This window comes from Lipotes vexillifer, unplaced genomic scaffold, assembly GCF_000442215.2.
Source record: "Lipotes vexillifer unplaced genomic scaffold, Lipotes_vexillifer_v1.1 scaffold524, whole genome shotgun sequence".
In the NCBI taxonomy this organism is placed as follows: Eukaryota; Metazoa; Chordata; class Mammalia; order Artiodactyla; family Lipotidae; genus Lipotes; species Lipotes vexillifer.
The window spans coordinates 394,926-411,269 of NW_006774722.1; the positions used below are offsets into that span (position 1 = coordinate 394,926).

Genomic DNA, 16,344 nt, shown 5'->3' on the forward strand with positions numbered 1-16,344 from the left:
CTTTCCCTCCCAGGTAGGATTGCGCCTGAGAGAGCCCCGAGCACGCAGGCCTCACTCAATGGAGGTGCTATGCGCATGCGTTGGTCCAGCTCTGCCTGGGGAGGGGTGAGGGGTGCACATGCGCGGTCAGCCCTCTCCAGAAAGTGCGGGAAAGGAGCTCCATCCTATCCTGGAAGTGCTCTGTGGGTGCGGGGAAGGGCGATATCCGGCCAAGTCAAGTTCCTGCTCTTGGACGCTTTCACTGCTGGGCGGTCCTCATGGCCTTTGCACCCAGGGGTCCTGAGGCCTCGTTCTTCCAGGTTTTGGACCAGCACAGGGCTTCCCTGCTGGCCGCCCTGAGGAAAGGCGGCGGGGAGCCCGCTGGCGGGGGGACGCACCTGGCCACTAGGTATGAGGGCTCCTTCTGGGGCGCCGACACCGGGACTTAGCGAAAAGCTTCCTCGGCGCAGCCGCAGCCGGGCTTGAGGTGTTCTGTGGGGAAATGCTGGGCCCCCTTCCTGTCTTCCACTGTGGCGGCCACGGGGTGAATGAAGCCTGTTGGGCCCGCCAACCCTGAACCCCGAGAAAGGCCCTTGTTTAGCGACCCCCTTTCTCTGCTAACTTATTTTGAACTCAGAAAGCCTGGTGACAGACCACCCTCCCCCCCCCCCCCCTGAGTCCTTTTCGCCCCCCCGTCTTCTAGAATGTTCCAGGAGCATCCCCACAGCTGGGTTCACGAGTTTCTTGAAATCCTAACAGTTTGGGGGAGTTTAGGGCACAGTTTGGCCTTGTGTTTGTTTTAAAAAAAAAAAAAGTGTAAAAATTTAACTTTAGAAGTTTTCAGGCTTTTTTTTTTTTTGGAAGAGGGGAAAATCAATGTTTTGAGTTCTCAATAAGTGTGTTTTATCAAAATGAACAAGGAAGTCAACACATTTTAAATGGTTTCTAGTGAGACAATGGGGTTTTTTACTTCGAAGTGAAGAGAATGTACATTTCTTTAAATCGATTAAAGCAGTTAGAGGTTAGCTCAGAGTGCGGTGCTGATAAAATCAGTTACTCGATTCTCCAGCTGCCCAGCTTAGAGTTAACTTCCGAAATTATGTTTACATTATTCACCACTTTTACTTAAAATGCTCTGTTGTTCTGCTTCCTTGATCTGCTTTTCCCATTTATCAGCAAACTTTTTCACGTAAACAAATTACTGCCTTTTACTTTTAAGCCCAAACCAACTACCAAAAAACCAAAAAGCCGGAAAAACCCACAAAAATTTTTTTACAATAGGATTTAGTTTAAGGGAGAATTGAGAGTAAAGGAAAGAAAGGGATGGAAGTCCCTTTTTACATTTCAGATGTAAATCTGGTTGTTTTGAAGTTGGTCATAATGTTATCATAACATTTTTTTCCAGGCTGGAAAAATGAGATATTTGAATCAGGTTTTGCGTCCTGCTATTAGAAAATATGGAATGTTTTAAAATTTATTTTCTGATACATGCATTTTCCATGAAAACTCTGATGTTTCTGTGGAAATTAGAACACTACATTTTGTGCATTTTCTAGATTTAATATGAGTTCCCTTCCTAGGCAGTATTCTTACGGTGTTTATAACAGAATAACATTTTTTGAAGCTGATGGCTTGTGAAATTAAAAGTCAGCTGACAGAAAACTGGGCTAAGTCTTAATAATTTTCTGTGGTGTAGTAGTTGCCAAGTCCCTTTATGGTAGTGATTAAACTTTTTTCTTTTTGTGTCACTAAAATTCAAAAGGGCTGATTTATGGCATGAGATCAATTAAGGTAACGTGCTACAGCACGAAGTTTTTCTTTTGAAATATTTTCGCTTTGCATTTTGGGGAAATTAAAGCAAGTATTACATCAATTTTAATTAAAAGATTTATCAGTAGTATGTCAAGTCAATGATTTTGTATTTAAAGTAGGTTGATACGAAGAGTAGATAAAAATATATTTATAAATTATATTGTCTAGTCATTAATTTAAAAGGGAGATATTACTTCCATTGGTAATTGAGAAGTAAAATTACAAGCAAATGAAATTTCTCTGTAATTCACCACTATAAATACAGTTGTTGTTTTAATGCATTACTGTTGTAAAAATTTAGTGGGAGAGAATATTATGGACATGTATCACCTAGTCTTAAAAAACAACCAATGACCCTAAAAATTACTTTAATGTTGATCTGGGGAAATGTTACATACTGTAAAGGTCTAATTTAGAATTAAGACTGAATCATGGTGTATTTATTGTTTCAGTTCTGAGGTTCTTGCATCTATAGAAAGTGTCATCCAAGACATAATCACAAGCTTGGCAAGAAATGAAGCGCCTGCATTCACAATAGACAACAGATCGAGCTGGGAAAATATAAAGTGGGCATTTTGCATTGTTTACCGTTAAATGCAGTATCTATGTCATTATTTGAGTTTGAGTTCGAGTTCTAGTTGGATTTAATTCTTTTCATTGCCCTTACCTTGCCAAAAAGATCTAAGGAAGTTTACAAAATACATACCATACAGGCAGGTTTTATAAACTAGAAGTAGGTGTGAAAGATAAGGCAAAGGGAAAACAGTGCTAGGAACAAAAAGTGGAGCCCCAAAAGGGGTTAGAATTCAGAATGCGTATGATAGAGTCTCACAGTCCTGCTAAAAATAGGCTCCAGACTTGGATCTAAGCTTTCTAGCACTCAAAAGAGGGAACTAGCACCAGTGGAATTCTCATCTGTACTGCAGAAGCAAACCGCTTGCTCAGGGGAGCTACAACCAGTCCTGATACTGAAACCAAAATAAATGTATCCTGAACATAGAGCATATTTTGATGGCTCTTTCCCCTAGCAAATCTCCCCCTGCTAAGTCCTGTGTCCAAGAGGGTAAAATCAGCAAACAGCTTTATCAAAGTCCTGGAACCTAGTTACATAGTTTGTTTCTTTCAGATCGTCAACCTGTAGACACTTACCACTTAATAATGAAAAACACTACGAGAATAGTCTTCAATAAGAGTTACAGAAACAGAATTAAAGTAATTTTAAGGCTCTTTAGGCACTGAGTATTCTTTTATGAGCAATGTAATTAATGTAACTGTAAACTTTTGAATCATATTTTGCAAGATGGATCTTGAAGCAGCTGTCACCTGGCCTATTTGCCTGGTGCCTTCTGCCACCTTTAGGACAGCCTTGGCAGTTCAATTTAACAGCCTAGTATAAATTGTTATTTCATTTACTGTAATTTTGGGGGTAAATTAAACAAAACATTTCAAAACTTATTATTAATTGAGTAAAATTATTAAATAAACCAATCAATTAAATAAACCAACCAAGAAAATGAGCAAAATGCTAATAAAATTGTGAAATATTTGGTAATAGTTCACATACCCTAAATATCTTCCTGGGAAAGAAATACACACACACACACACACACATCATAATTAAAGGTATTTAATTCATGTATTTTACACACTTGCTTTTAGTGCCTCTGTATGCTGCAAAGCTAATTACCTAATTACCACCTGGAATTATCTAAGCTTATAAGCGAGGTTATCATAATATATCAGTGCTTACATTGAGAAGAAATGGGGATTTAAATGATGTTCAGAAGAGGACATTAAGTGTATATTGTTTGGTGTTCAGAAGTTAATTCTTTTTTATTCTATTCCCTTGCTTTAAACAAAATGACAGGTTTGAAGATTCTGTGGGTCTTCACATGGTATCTCATTGTACCACAAGAAAAATCAAAAGTGATTCACCAAAATCAGTTAAAACTTTTGGTAAATTAATCTTTCTTAGCTTTCTGTAGTAAAATAAATAATTTTGGTTACCTTCTGGGTTATAGTTTTTCCTAGCTAAATAATTTTACTTGTTCTTTAATAGGCCACCCTGTACTTGAAATAAATTTATAGAATTTTGCATTGTTAATAACCATAGAAGTAAAGTATTATTTCAAAAGAAATTTTCAAGATGCATGATTCAGTGGAAAAGTATTCTCTCAATTTTGCTGTACATAGAGCAATTAATTTTATCTGATTCTTCAGGCAATTATTATTCTGTACTTAACACTTCTATTTTGGGAAGATAATTTTTTTTTTTTTTTTTTGCTGTACGCGGGCCTCTCACTGCTGTGGCCTCTCCCCTTGCGGAGCACAGGCTCCGGACGCGCAGGCTCAGCAGCCGTGGCTCACGGGCCCGGCCGCTCCGCGGCATGTGGGATCTTCCCAGACCGGGGCACGAACCCGTGTCCCCTGCATCGGCAGGCAGACTCTCAACCACTGCGCCACCAGGGAAGCCCGGGAAGATAATTTTTGTAATATTGTGGAAAGTAACTGAGGACAGTTAAAATTCTTGATAGCAGTATGTTTTGAATTTGTAAGAAAAATGATGAGTAAACTGTTTATTGCATCTTATTTTCCAGCGCTAATTCTTAAAATATTGTCCATGATTTATAAATTAGTACAGAGCAACACTTATGCAACCAAACGGTAAGTACATTGTTCTAATAAATTACTCTTTAAAATGCAGTGTGAGATTTAGTGGCATTAACTTTCATTATATGTTTTGAAAAGTTACATAAAACTAGGCTATGGGTAGTAAACTACTTTGCTTATATGTTGCCTTCATCCAGTTAACGCCTTCTTCATTTAATACTCCAATACTTATATTCAAAGAGAATATGGTTAATTAAAATATATATTTTTAAAATTTTCATAGAGACATATATTACACCGACAGCCAACTCTTTGGTAACCAGACTGTTGTGGACAATATTATCAATGATATTTCCTGTATGTTAAAAGTGCCGAGGAGAAGTCTGCATATAGTAAGTAGCATTTAATACAAAACATTTTAAGACAAAACATATAAAAATTGTAATAGAAGAATAAATGTAATCTGTGCCTTCTTTCCATATTTTTGATACTATGTTTTTCTCACTATGAATTTAAATAATCTGTTCTCATTGTATTCCCTTGGATAAATGAACCAAAACAGATGAATTTTCAACTATTTTTCATTTCTAAATGCTCTTACATATTTTCTCCTTTATTTCTTAAATTCCAGTCTGAGCCAAAATACATATAATTAAGAGGTGAACATGAGAAGGGACTTAGAAGCATAAAGTAAACTCAAGAAAAAGGTTTCAGATATGTCTATTATTTTTTCAGTTATCTACATCAAAAGGTTTAATTGCTGGCAATTTAAGGTATATCGAGGAAGATGGCACCAAGGTGAATTGTGCATGTGCAACAGTAAGCATCATTAATGTTTTCACGTGTTTTAACTCCATTTCAGATCGTTTGTTTTTGAAATGTATTTTATTTACTGCCTTGTTATGTAGTTTGGAGCTTAAGATTTTAAAATAAAATCAATGAATATGTATATGCTGTACAGGGTTGTACATTACATAGTTTCAAAGTATGCCACTTGCCAAATGTCATATTGAAAGAAACAAACATACACATTCCTTTTTAAAATGCACTGTTGTTTTCAGGTAGAGTGTGACCTGACCATTTTAGCATGGTTATTTATGTAATCTTCATAAAATTCTCTGGTTCTGAAATTAATGTTTGTTACTAAACTATTTGTTAGGCTTGGTATGTGGAAAGCCCACAGAACTGAACTAGCACAGAAGTTTGGAAAGGGCCAGCTCACCATTTTGGAAAGAGGAGAATGACACCTATGAGATCCTGCATAAGGAAGTCTTTCCTTCATCAGTTTCTGCTTTTTAAGCCACATATCTATAAAATTTCCAAGAAATTCTCACCTTCTGGGAAATAGTTTAGGTCATATGTCTGTTTTCTTACTGAAAAGTAAATCTGTGTCCTACTGTTTTCTTACTGAGGCATAGACCTCTGATAACAGGTGTATTTTTTTAATGAAAATACAGGATTTTTGTGATAAATTTTTAAATGTCGTTAAACTTGCCATTTATTTAAAATAAAAACTGTCTTGTTTTGTTAACTTAGGCTGTTGCTGTGCCATCTAATATTCAAGGAATTCAGAGTATCCTTTGGGAAAACTATTTAAACGTCTAGAATGTTCATTCATCCATGACTTTGATAAATCAAGCCTTCATAATATGTAACCAACAAGCCAAACCCTGTAGTGGTCAAGATGAGCACACCATGGTCCCTTTTTAAAGATCCTTTTAGGAGCTCACCATCTAGTAGGAGAGACAGATATCTAAATACTGTGTGTGAATAGATATCTGTTTACCTTCAAATATAACCGTTATTTAGTTAGTGGTTAAATTGAAATACGTGTGCCTTAAATTTATCAGCCTTAACTTCACAGATTTAATTACAGATGCAAAATTTCTATTAATTGTAGAAAAAGATGCAACATTTCAGCGGCTCCTAGATGACAGTTTTTGCACCAAAATGTCTCCGTGCATCATGGTTACGGTATATTATCTACCTTTACCACAATTCCAAAACTAACATACTACATTGGTGATTGGTAAGAGGGGTTTATAACATCATCCATAAGCTTGGACAGCATTCTGTTATCAATATGATGCATCCTTTGGGATTATAGAACGAGAATTTCCAAGGTGTTTATTTAACCATCCTCAAATCTGACTGAAATCAAATAACGCCCCCCAGGAGGCATCCTGATACAGTGTAAATATCAGGTGCTTACAAAAGTGGATTGGTGAGAAAGGAAATGACAGGGATTAGTGCACAGCGTCATCAGTTAGACGGAGAACATCATAACTGGATTTGGGGAGCCTGTCCAGAGGCTCTCAGGTGGTTGCCTGGGTGGAAGGATGCCAGGGGAATGATTAAGGAGAAAGGGCTTAAGCAAAGGGCATTTCCAAGGCAAATCCTTGGAAAAAGGACGTGGTGACCACAGGATGAGGGGAAGGAGTCAAAATGACTCTGATGTGTGGAACTTCACCATGATGTCACCGTCGATACTACAGGACAACTGGCAGGAAGGCTCAGCTCTTCGCGGCAGAAAGATGTTGCATGTAGTTTTAGAAATATGAATTTGAGATGATAGCAGGAAATCCTAGTGGCCTCTGCCCAGTTTGAAGTGAGGGGAGAACGGTTGAGATGGAAAATGCAGACTGAGTGCTCATAAGTAATAAAGGCGCTACCTAAACCCCTGAAGTGATCTCTCAGTGGGGGTGTCCTGTGGCTCACGCTTTGGTCCAGTCCTCCTCCGCTTTCACACGTCCCTGGTGAGAGTGCATGCTTGCTGGGCTGATAGGAAGCCAAGCCACTACCGACAGAGAAAGCTGCCCGGGCCCCGGCCTCTGTTCAGCTGTTGGCGTTTGAATCACGGCTGGTACTGGCGCATCGGAGACGCAAGTAAAGCTCGGCTCTCTGTCACATTTCTTTTTCTACCTTGTCTTTCCTCTTGTAGGCTGCCTCCTAGTCCTTGCCTACCTACGCGTTGGTGCTATCATGGTGTCCACTGGTAATTGCTGTCATTGCTATGGTGAAACACCCACAAGCAGCTGACCTGTAGTAGCTGTCTCTACAGAGGGGAGCTGAGAACCGAGGGCCAGGCTAGGAAGGAGACTTTGGTACTCCTCTGTGGTCTCCTCTACCACATACATGTGTAGTCGTTCCCAAAGGAAAACATTAAAATACACTAGCATTCACTAAGTGCTCATGATGTGCCAGGAGCTCTGCCGGGCACTGGATACAATAAGGGTTCCCATTTTAGTGCTGTTTTTCACATATCAACGTGTAAAGTCTCTCCAACTTTGTGAGCTAGGTATTATTATCATCCCCATTTTAACAATAGGACAATGGGACCCAGGAAGGTATTTTACCACAATCTTAAGGCTGGTCAAAACTAGGACTGGGTTTCAGGCAGTTCAGCTCCACGTCGCTCTAGTCCCATAACTGTGTGGCAGGCATATTTATCCCAATTTTATAAATAAAACCACGGCCTAAAGACACTAAGAAACCAACCCAACTTTACCTGCTAATGATTGGCGGAGAGGGAGTTCAAACTCAGAGCGGTCGCGTGGAAAGCCCATTCTTCTCTCTGCTTGCTTCCTTCTCTGCTCCATGTTTCATTTGGTTTTCTCCTTTTTTCTCCTAACACTGTTGTAAAGCTCTTTAAATTACTTTTCTACATAATTATTGTTTTAATGCTGCTTAGGTTTATTAAATTCTGAATGTAAGCCAGGTACTCTTTTAAATGCTTTATAATCATTAAATTAATTCCTATAGTAATTTTATAAGGTGTTAAGAAGCCCCAACTTCAGAGAGTCTTCATGACTCTTTCAGGTTCATGCTGCTAAGAAGTGGCAGAGCCAGATGTCAGCCCAGGCTGTCTGGCCCCAAAGCTGGTGCATATCACCACCGTGCTCTGCTGCCTCTCCATGTCCCTGTTGTGAGATATTTTGGCTATTTATCATTGTTTCTGTCCTGTTAAATAACCCTGCAGTGGACATCTTTATGTATGTCAGATTTTTCTTATCTCTGTTTCTGCTGAAATATTTCCTTAGGATTATTTTCTAGGACTGGGATAATTGTCAAAGGTATGAAGTTATGTGGGCTTTTTCACCCTGTTGTATATAGTGTACATTTTTTCACAGTCAAAACCAATCTTCCATCACCTGAAATTTAAGGTGAGGGGATCTAACTTTTAAGTTATTAACAAAATAAGAATATAGTTTTATCAGTTTCATTCTACTAAATGATTTCAATACTTGTTTTTAGGGAAAGGGAGTACCTGATCTGAACACAAGACTTTTAGTCAAGAAGCTGTGGGATACATTTCACATTCCTATTTTCACTCTTGTAGATGCTGATCCACATGGTAATTTATTGTTGGACTATTTGAAACAATAGTAATAATAAATCATATCTGTAGTTGTGTTTTTCTGCTCATAGAACACTTTCATAAAATATTCTGGGACTTCCCTGACCATCCAGTGGTTAAGGCTCTGCACTTCCACTTCAGTGGGCACAGGTTCAGTCCCTGATCGGGGAACCAAGATCCCACATGCCGTGCAGCGTGGCCGGAAAAAAAAAAAAATTAAAAGAATATGATTATTATATTAAAATGAATGACTGTAATCATTTGGGGCAACTTATCGCTGTTTTTACCGTATTAAACAGAACCATAAATTTTCCATTGGTAATGTCCACAAAAATAAAAATTGCAGATGTTAGGTATAATTATCTAGCCTATAATATGCAAGAAGACTAATTTTAAAGTTAACTTTTTTAACAGGCATAGAAATAATGTGTATCTATAAGTATGGATCTATGGTAAGTATAGAAAAATATTTTTCCTTTTTCACTATTGAGATATTTTATATTCACTGAAGTGATTTCTGCATTTACTTATCAGCCCCTAGTAAGCTAAGGGCCCCCACAATGTACCAGGGAAGCTACTGTCCTAGTCTAGGGCCAGTCTATTTCAGACCTGTGATTCCAGCTTCCAACATGACCAGTGTGGCTGCAGATGACAGAGTGGGAGTGGGATTACCTGTGGGCAAGAGGCATTAATGATCCTCCACTTTCCTGGCCTGCTGAAGTAACTAAGGGCCCTCAGCGTAGCAACATTGATCACCAGTTATACCCTGAAAATTATATATAGCCTTGAATTCTGACTTTTCCAATTCCAACCGTAAGGAGAAATGAGAAGATCACCAAACTTCACCACTAGAGACTGCAACTACCACACGTCAACGGTTGTCAAAAATGTGGTCCTGGACATCAGCATCACCTGGGAACTTGTTAGAAATGCAAATCTCAATCCCCATCCAGACCTCCTGAGTCTGGATTTCCAAGGGTGGGCCCTCCAAGTGATTCTGACACATGGTGAAGTTTGGGAACCATTGGAGTACACCTTGAGTGTCCTGATGTATATGTTTATAGCAGATGAAAAGGATGGTGGAGCGAGGTGTTAAGGTATGGAATCACGACCAACAGTAAATGCAGGTCAGAGGGGTCATCTGTAGTTTTACTTTATAGAAAAGCAATACAGAAATACTACAGAGCAGTTTTCAAATCTCCACTGAAAGTCAAGTTTAGCTAAGCCCCTGGTGATTTTCTTAACTTCTGTGGTCTCTGGGGGTGTGAAGTCTTCAGTACTGGTCCTTCCTAATAAGTTAAAAGATTTGCTGCAGAAACAAGTATGCTAGTTCTCTGCATACCTTAGCTAATATACTTCTGCTCTTTATTTTAGGCTATGTCTTTTGAAGCCCATAATCTCACAGTTCCAGCTATTAGATGGCTTGGCCTCCTCCCTTCTGATATCAAAAGGTTAGGCGGTTAGCAGAAGTAGGATATTTAAAATGATGATTCATTGTAATATGTAACACTCAGCCTAAAAAGTCACTACCGGGGAAAGCACTTAACAGTTTTTACTTACCGTGTTCACAATGACTGGGGATTATATAATTATGAATTACATTTATCCATGTTTCTGTTTCAACTACTAAAATACTTAAATATATTTGGTTAATTGAACCTTTAGCTAGCTAGAAGACATTTTTTGTTTTACCTTTATGGTTAAAGTGTTTAGTAATTTTTTGTATACTTAGAAAGTATGAAGACATTGAATCTAGTTAAATGGTAATCATTGACAACACTATTTGCCATATGAATTAACTTTATCATAGATTTAAAATTTTAACTTCATTTAAAAATCTCATTTTAAGATTAAAGTTGGGAAATCTAAATTTTGTCATTTTTAATATATATATGTTCATTATAGAGAAAATATCATTAAGTAACAAGATAAAAGTCACCTACAGATGAACAGCTTTACCCTTCTTGATTATTTGCTGTGCCTTGCCATAACTTCTTCCAAAAGAATGGAGTCATACTCTATTTTGTAGTCTGCTTTTCTCACATAACACAATGTGATCACTTTTCCTTATCAGTAAATACATTCCTAAGACCTAATTTGAATGTCTTCTGCTGAGTTCCAATTCTGAGTGTGTTTATTCAGTCAGCCCCTTCCAGCTGAAAGTTTGGGTGGTTTCCACGTCTCTGTTCCAACGGATAGTGCTTTGATGGACCATCTTGTAACTAAATCTTTGCCCCGTATCCTTAATTAGTCCCATAAGCCGAATTCCCAGAATTGCTGGGTCAAAGGGTATGCACATTTTTAAGGCTTTGACTGCCCTCTGGATAGGTTAATTATTTTGTTTTCCCTGGAGAGTAAGAGCCCATCTGTCCTTCAGCCTGAGACAGTTATCACTTTATTCATCTCTGCTAATGTGATATTTTAAAATATTTTATTGTTTTAATTAGCCAGTGAGAATGAAATTAAACATTTATTGGATTTCTTTAAGCAGTGAGCAAACTGTGGTAACAGGTGCTTATTTTATAAATATGGAATATGGACAGGTTTTGGGTAATCACTGCTTCTAACAAAATGAGGGCACCAGAGCAAACATTCAGTTTTCGATTTTTGAATGTTTTCGCTCTAGTGAATCAAAGTTTTGTCAATTTAGTGTGTATGTCATGGTCAAAATCCCTTGGGGGTCATCTGTTTGTAGGAATAGCATTTCTAACACAACTTTAGGACAGAGGATCTGATTATTGAGGTGGAAAACTTGAAGAAACTCTAGCTGCCTCTCATAAATTCCATCAGTGCCCTCAAAAGCCACTCTAAATAAATGTACAATCAAAGAAAAAGGGATGATAGCAACACAAACATGGCTTCAAGGGAAACCCTCTCGGCCTCCCTTTCAATCAGATTGTCATCCTATTCAGGAGCTGCCGCTGGCAAATGGTCATAATTATGGGGACATTGAAGAAGACTGTTTGAAACTGGAGCTCTCCTGAGAAATCCAGGATTTGTGACTTCAAAAAGCAGTTCACAACATAAATCCTGGACCTCTCATGTTCTATTTTTAAAACACATACCAAGATAAAATTACAATCTACTTTTTAAAAGTGTAAAACTAAATAGATGTGTGCATGTCTGTGTGCATGCATGAATGCATAAGTGAAAACTGATAGACTAACTTCTTTGGCCCAGAAAATTCTCAATGAATTACAGAGAATTAAGTATTCAGTGGAACCTAAAATCCCACAGTGGATCTTGCTGCTGGCCACACATACTGGCGCTCACTGCTTCAAACCTGTGGTGCTCTGGGGGCTGCCTTGGTGTTGATACACATGATGTTAGTGTTCTCGGCATTTGTTTTATAACCAATGTCTGTCTTCCTGTCATCGTCCTGTGAGTGTGGCATGAAAGAAAACAACTTAAAACAGACTTCTGCTATGATCTTGAACATTTGCTGGTCTAAGACATGCCAGATCCCCCAAATTCTGTATTTAAAAGTGGATCTGTACTAATTTTCTCATCTGTTATTTCTGAGTCTCTTGAAATAGTATGATAAATAAAAATGAAGTGTATGTGATCTTAAAGTTACAGGAGCACTTTGTTTTTACTGATTTTTTTCATCTATTTTTTTTCCAGATTAAATATACCTAAAGGTACTTTAATTCCACTGACTAAACAGGACCAAATGAAACTTGACAGTATCCTGAAGAGACCTTATATTACTTGCCAACCATTTTGGAGAAAAGAAGTATGTTTCTTTTTAAAATTCAAATGTATGTTTTATTGCCTTTTACTTTAGCAGTGGCTATTTACATAATATTTTGGAACTATCCTTCTTGAATTTTTTTTTTTTTTTTTTTTTTGCGGTACGTGGGCCTCTCACTGCTATGGCCTCTCCTGTTGCGGACGCGCAGGCCCAGCAGCCATGGCTCACGGGCCCAGCAGCTCCGCGGCATGTGGGATCCTCCCGGACCGGGGCACGAACCCGTGTCCCCTGCATCGGCAGGCGGACTCCCAACCACTGCGCCACCAGGGAAGCCCCTTCTTGAATTTTTATATAACCAACAACTAACGTGTGTGTTGTTCAGCAGTAAATGGTTGTAGAAACATTGAACTGTGAATGCTAATAGATAAGATCAGCTGGGTGGAGCTGATCTAGTTTATCCTCATCATAGTTATATACCCATTGTCTATGGCTGTATCATAGTTCATGGGGGAAAAAAAGGAGAGAAGGAGATTATAAAGATCCCAGACCATTCCTAATTATTGAAGGAATCCATACTAATATTTTTAGCTGTAGCAGCTCCAGAATATTCTGGCTGACCTAAAGAGTATTGCCGATGGCTTTGGAGAATAAAACAAATCTAGTTTTACCAGTCTGAGTTGACAGAACTGTAGCAAAGGACTCTGGTATGATTGTATTTTACTTTTATTGACAGATGGAAATAATGGCAGACTCTAAACTGAAGGCAGAAATTCAAGCTCTGACCTTCCTATCATCAGATTATCTTTCCAGAGTGTACTTACCCAACAAGTTAAAATTTGGAGGGTGGATATAAAAATATATCAGAATGTATCTTGTGATTGCAAGAGGCTTTTCATTAGTTTTGTTTTCAGCAGTGGATGCTGTTGTGGAAAGAACATATGGTCTTAATAAAATAATTTCCGTCAATTGTATTTTTTGTCAAAAAAATGCTGCACTCTAATTTTCTTCAGAAGGCTTTATTTTATCCTTCTCTGTAGAGACTAATTTCTGTCCTATGTTCTAAAGTAAATCATAAAAGAATGTATGTTATTTTGACTTTTAAATTTTGTTTGAAAAAAAATGTTTACACATGTCATCAAAGTCTGCAGAAATATTTTATTTACTTTCTACAATACAAGTAATGTTAAGGCATGGGGTATCTTATCAGTAACAAAAATAATAATAACCTAACTTTGAGAGGTTGCAAATGAATGATAGTGTCCAGCAGTTTCTTCTTAGTTATATTTTCCTTTGTCTTCATAGTATGAGGGTCATACCTCATTCATTTACTGTGAAATTAGTAATGTTTATTATGAATAAATATTTGAATTGATGTAGTCTTCAGTGCTTTGTTTTGATTTTGAGCATACTTTTTTTAAATAATATACTTATTTGAAAAATTTCCCCAGGGTTGTATCAGTTCTCACCCAAATTCAAGTCACCTGAATTCTTCTCTAGTCTAGGTTTAGAGAACAAAAACTTGTCTCAAGATTAACAGAAACCTCAAGTGTTAATAAGGCCTTTCTCTATGACAGTAGAGATGTGGTCTTTTCCTCTCATGAACTTATCTTAATTTTTCCAGAGATGAGTTTTATGATTTTATTCTGTACTTTCAATAAAGTTTTAACTGCACTGGAAAGTTTACTGTAATTGTAAGCAAGATTATGTATTTATGGGAGAAGTGAAGAAATGTTGGGTTAGTTTTTTATTGAGATAAATATTAATAATAATAATAGATATTTCTGAGAACTTGTATATGCCAATCACTGCTTACACGTTATCTTATTTAATTCTCCTGAGAAGAGCCTTGTCAGGTCAGTACTTACACTTATAGTTTACAGGTGAGAACACTGAGGATGTTGCTTGTCCAAAGCCACACAGCCAGATGTAGTGGAATGGGGACAGTAACACTACCTACCTCAAGAGCAAGGCCGGGTGCTGAATATTTGGGGCCCAGTGCAAAAGGTCAGCGTAGGGTCCCTTGTTCAAGAGTTATCAAGAATTTCAAGATGACAGCAGCCGAGAATTAAACCGAGCATGGGGCCCTTCTCAGCCTGGTGCCCAGTGTGACTGCACAGGTAGCACAGCCATGAAGCCAGCCCTGCTCAAGAGGTAAATAAGGTCAAATATAATAATGAAAGAAAATACTTGTATAGCACTTATTATGTGCCAGGTATTTTTCTAGGTGCTTTATGAACATTAATTTCATTTTCACAGAAACCCTATGAGCTAGGTACCTTGCTTATCATCCCCATTTTACAGATGAAGAAAGAAACATGCAGAGAGGTTAAGTAACTTTCCCAAGGTCACATAACTATCAAGCAGTGGAGCTGGGACCTAATCCCAGAGACTCTGACTCCAGAGTTCATGCTGTAATCACGATACTGGTACATGTAAAGTGCTTCCCGTTTGGCCGGGCAGGCACACCACTCGGGAAGGGGCTACAATTTCTGTTGTTGGCGAGGTGTCAAATCAAGGCTCCCCGATATCAAGCCTGTGATGTCAAGCTTGTTATGTTATATTCTCTAGTCACATCAGAACCAGGTATTTCATTCTGAGAACATTTTGGTAACTGTTGATTTGACTTACTTGCGAGACTATTGAAAATTCTAAAAACATTTTATACATCTCAAGTTTTTCTTTGAATGTATGCCATGCTCCCTCCTTTAACAGCTAATAATCATTGGATTTTGACAAGTTTTGTAAAGGAGAAAACTACTAACTTAGAAATATATGGTTAAGCCACAGGATGTCTGGATTAGGATACGCTGTCAAAATGGGAAGGAAGAAAAAAAAAACCTATAATAATTAAAATTTGAAAAAAGGCTTGCAGATACGTTGTTTGGATAATTAAACTCACTTCAAGTTTATATTTGGAAATTGAAATAATTTTCAGTCATTTGGGAGACGGAAGCGGGAGGAGAGCGAAGCGCACGCGGCACTGCGGCTCTGCGCCCTGCCGGCGGCACACGCGGCTGAAGAGTCCATGTTAGTAGCCACTTGGGACCCAGCCAGAATTCTCATTCTTACGATTTGTTTCTAAAAAGTATTACTGTAAAATAGGCAGCTGCTTAAAATGGCAACTGACAACAGACATCCCCCCTACCATGCGTATTTACTGTTTATTTGTTTACCTTTTATAGCTCACTTATTAGATTCAACACATAAAATAGTCAACTGTAAAAGTTTATAAATTCTTAATCTTATTTTCTGAATTTACCGTGGACAGCTAACAATTTGAGGACTACACTGACTCCATTAGCTACACTTGGAGCAGCTCTATTCTATGTCACATTTTTTTTGTTGTTTTTTTTTTTGGCGGTACGCGGGCCTCTCACTGCTGTGGCCTCTCCCGTTGCGGAGCACAGGCTCCGGACGCGCAGGCTCAGCGGCCACGGCTCACGGAGCATGTGGGATCCTCCCGGACCGGGGCACGAACCCGTGCCGCCTGCATTGGCAGGCGGACTCTCAACCACTGCGCCACCAGGGAAGCCCTATGTCACATTTTGAGCCATTTCTTGAATGAGCTTTCTAAGAAGTTTCTCATAATGAGTTTTAACCTATATGGATCTCTCCCTTCCTCTGAATCTCTTTCTTCTTTCTTTTGGCTACATTGGGTCTTCATTGCTGCGCGCAGGCCAATCGGGGGCTACTCTGTCGCGGTGCTCGGGCTTCTCACTGTGGTGGCTTCTCTTGTTGCGGAGCACGGGCCCTAGGCACGTGGGCTCAGTAGTTGTGGCTCGCGGGCTTAGTTGCTCCGTGGCACATGGGATCTTCCTGGACCAGGGCTCGAACCTGTGTCCCCTGCATTGGCAGGCGGATTCTTAACCACTGCGCCACCAGGGAAGTCCCT

At 38.7% G+C, this 16,344-nt stretch overlaps 1 protein-coding gene across 2 annotated transcripts; it reads left to right on the forward strand.

Moving 5' to 3' along the window:
• The first annotated feature begins 254 nt into the window (after positions 1-254).
• Positions 255-13,828, forward strand: SPO11 (SPO11 initiator of meiotic double strand breaks). 2 transcript variants are annotated; one of them, XM_007449448.1, is made up of 13 exons: positions 258-388; positions 2,244-2,357; positions 3,659-3,747; positions 4,389-4,455; positions 4,685-4,793; positions 5,137-5,220; positions 5,938-5,974; positions 6,266-6,375; positions 8,656-8,755; positions 9,173-9,210; positions 10,133-10,209; positions 12,383-12,494; positions 13,186-13,818. In XM_007449448.1, exons 1-13 carry the CDS (start codon positions 258-260, stop codon positions 13,303-13,305), a joined length of 1,188 nt encoding a protein of 395 aa, XP_007449510.1. In that variant the 3' UTR covers positions 13,306-13,818. The 2 variants fall into 2 exon arrangements, with proteins under 2 accessions (XP_007449511.1, XP_007449510.1); XM_007449449.1 differs by lacking the exon at positions 2,244-2,357 and having other exon boundaries at positions 255-388; positions 13,186-13,828.
• The last annotated feature ends 2,516 nt before the right edge of the window (positions 13,829-16,344 follow it).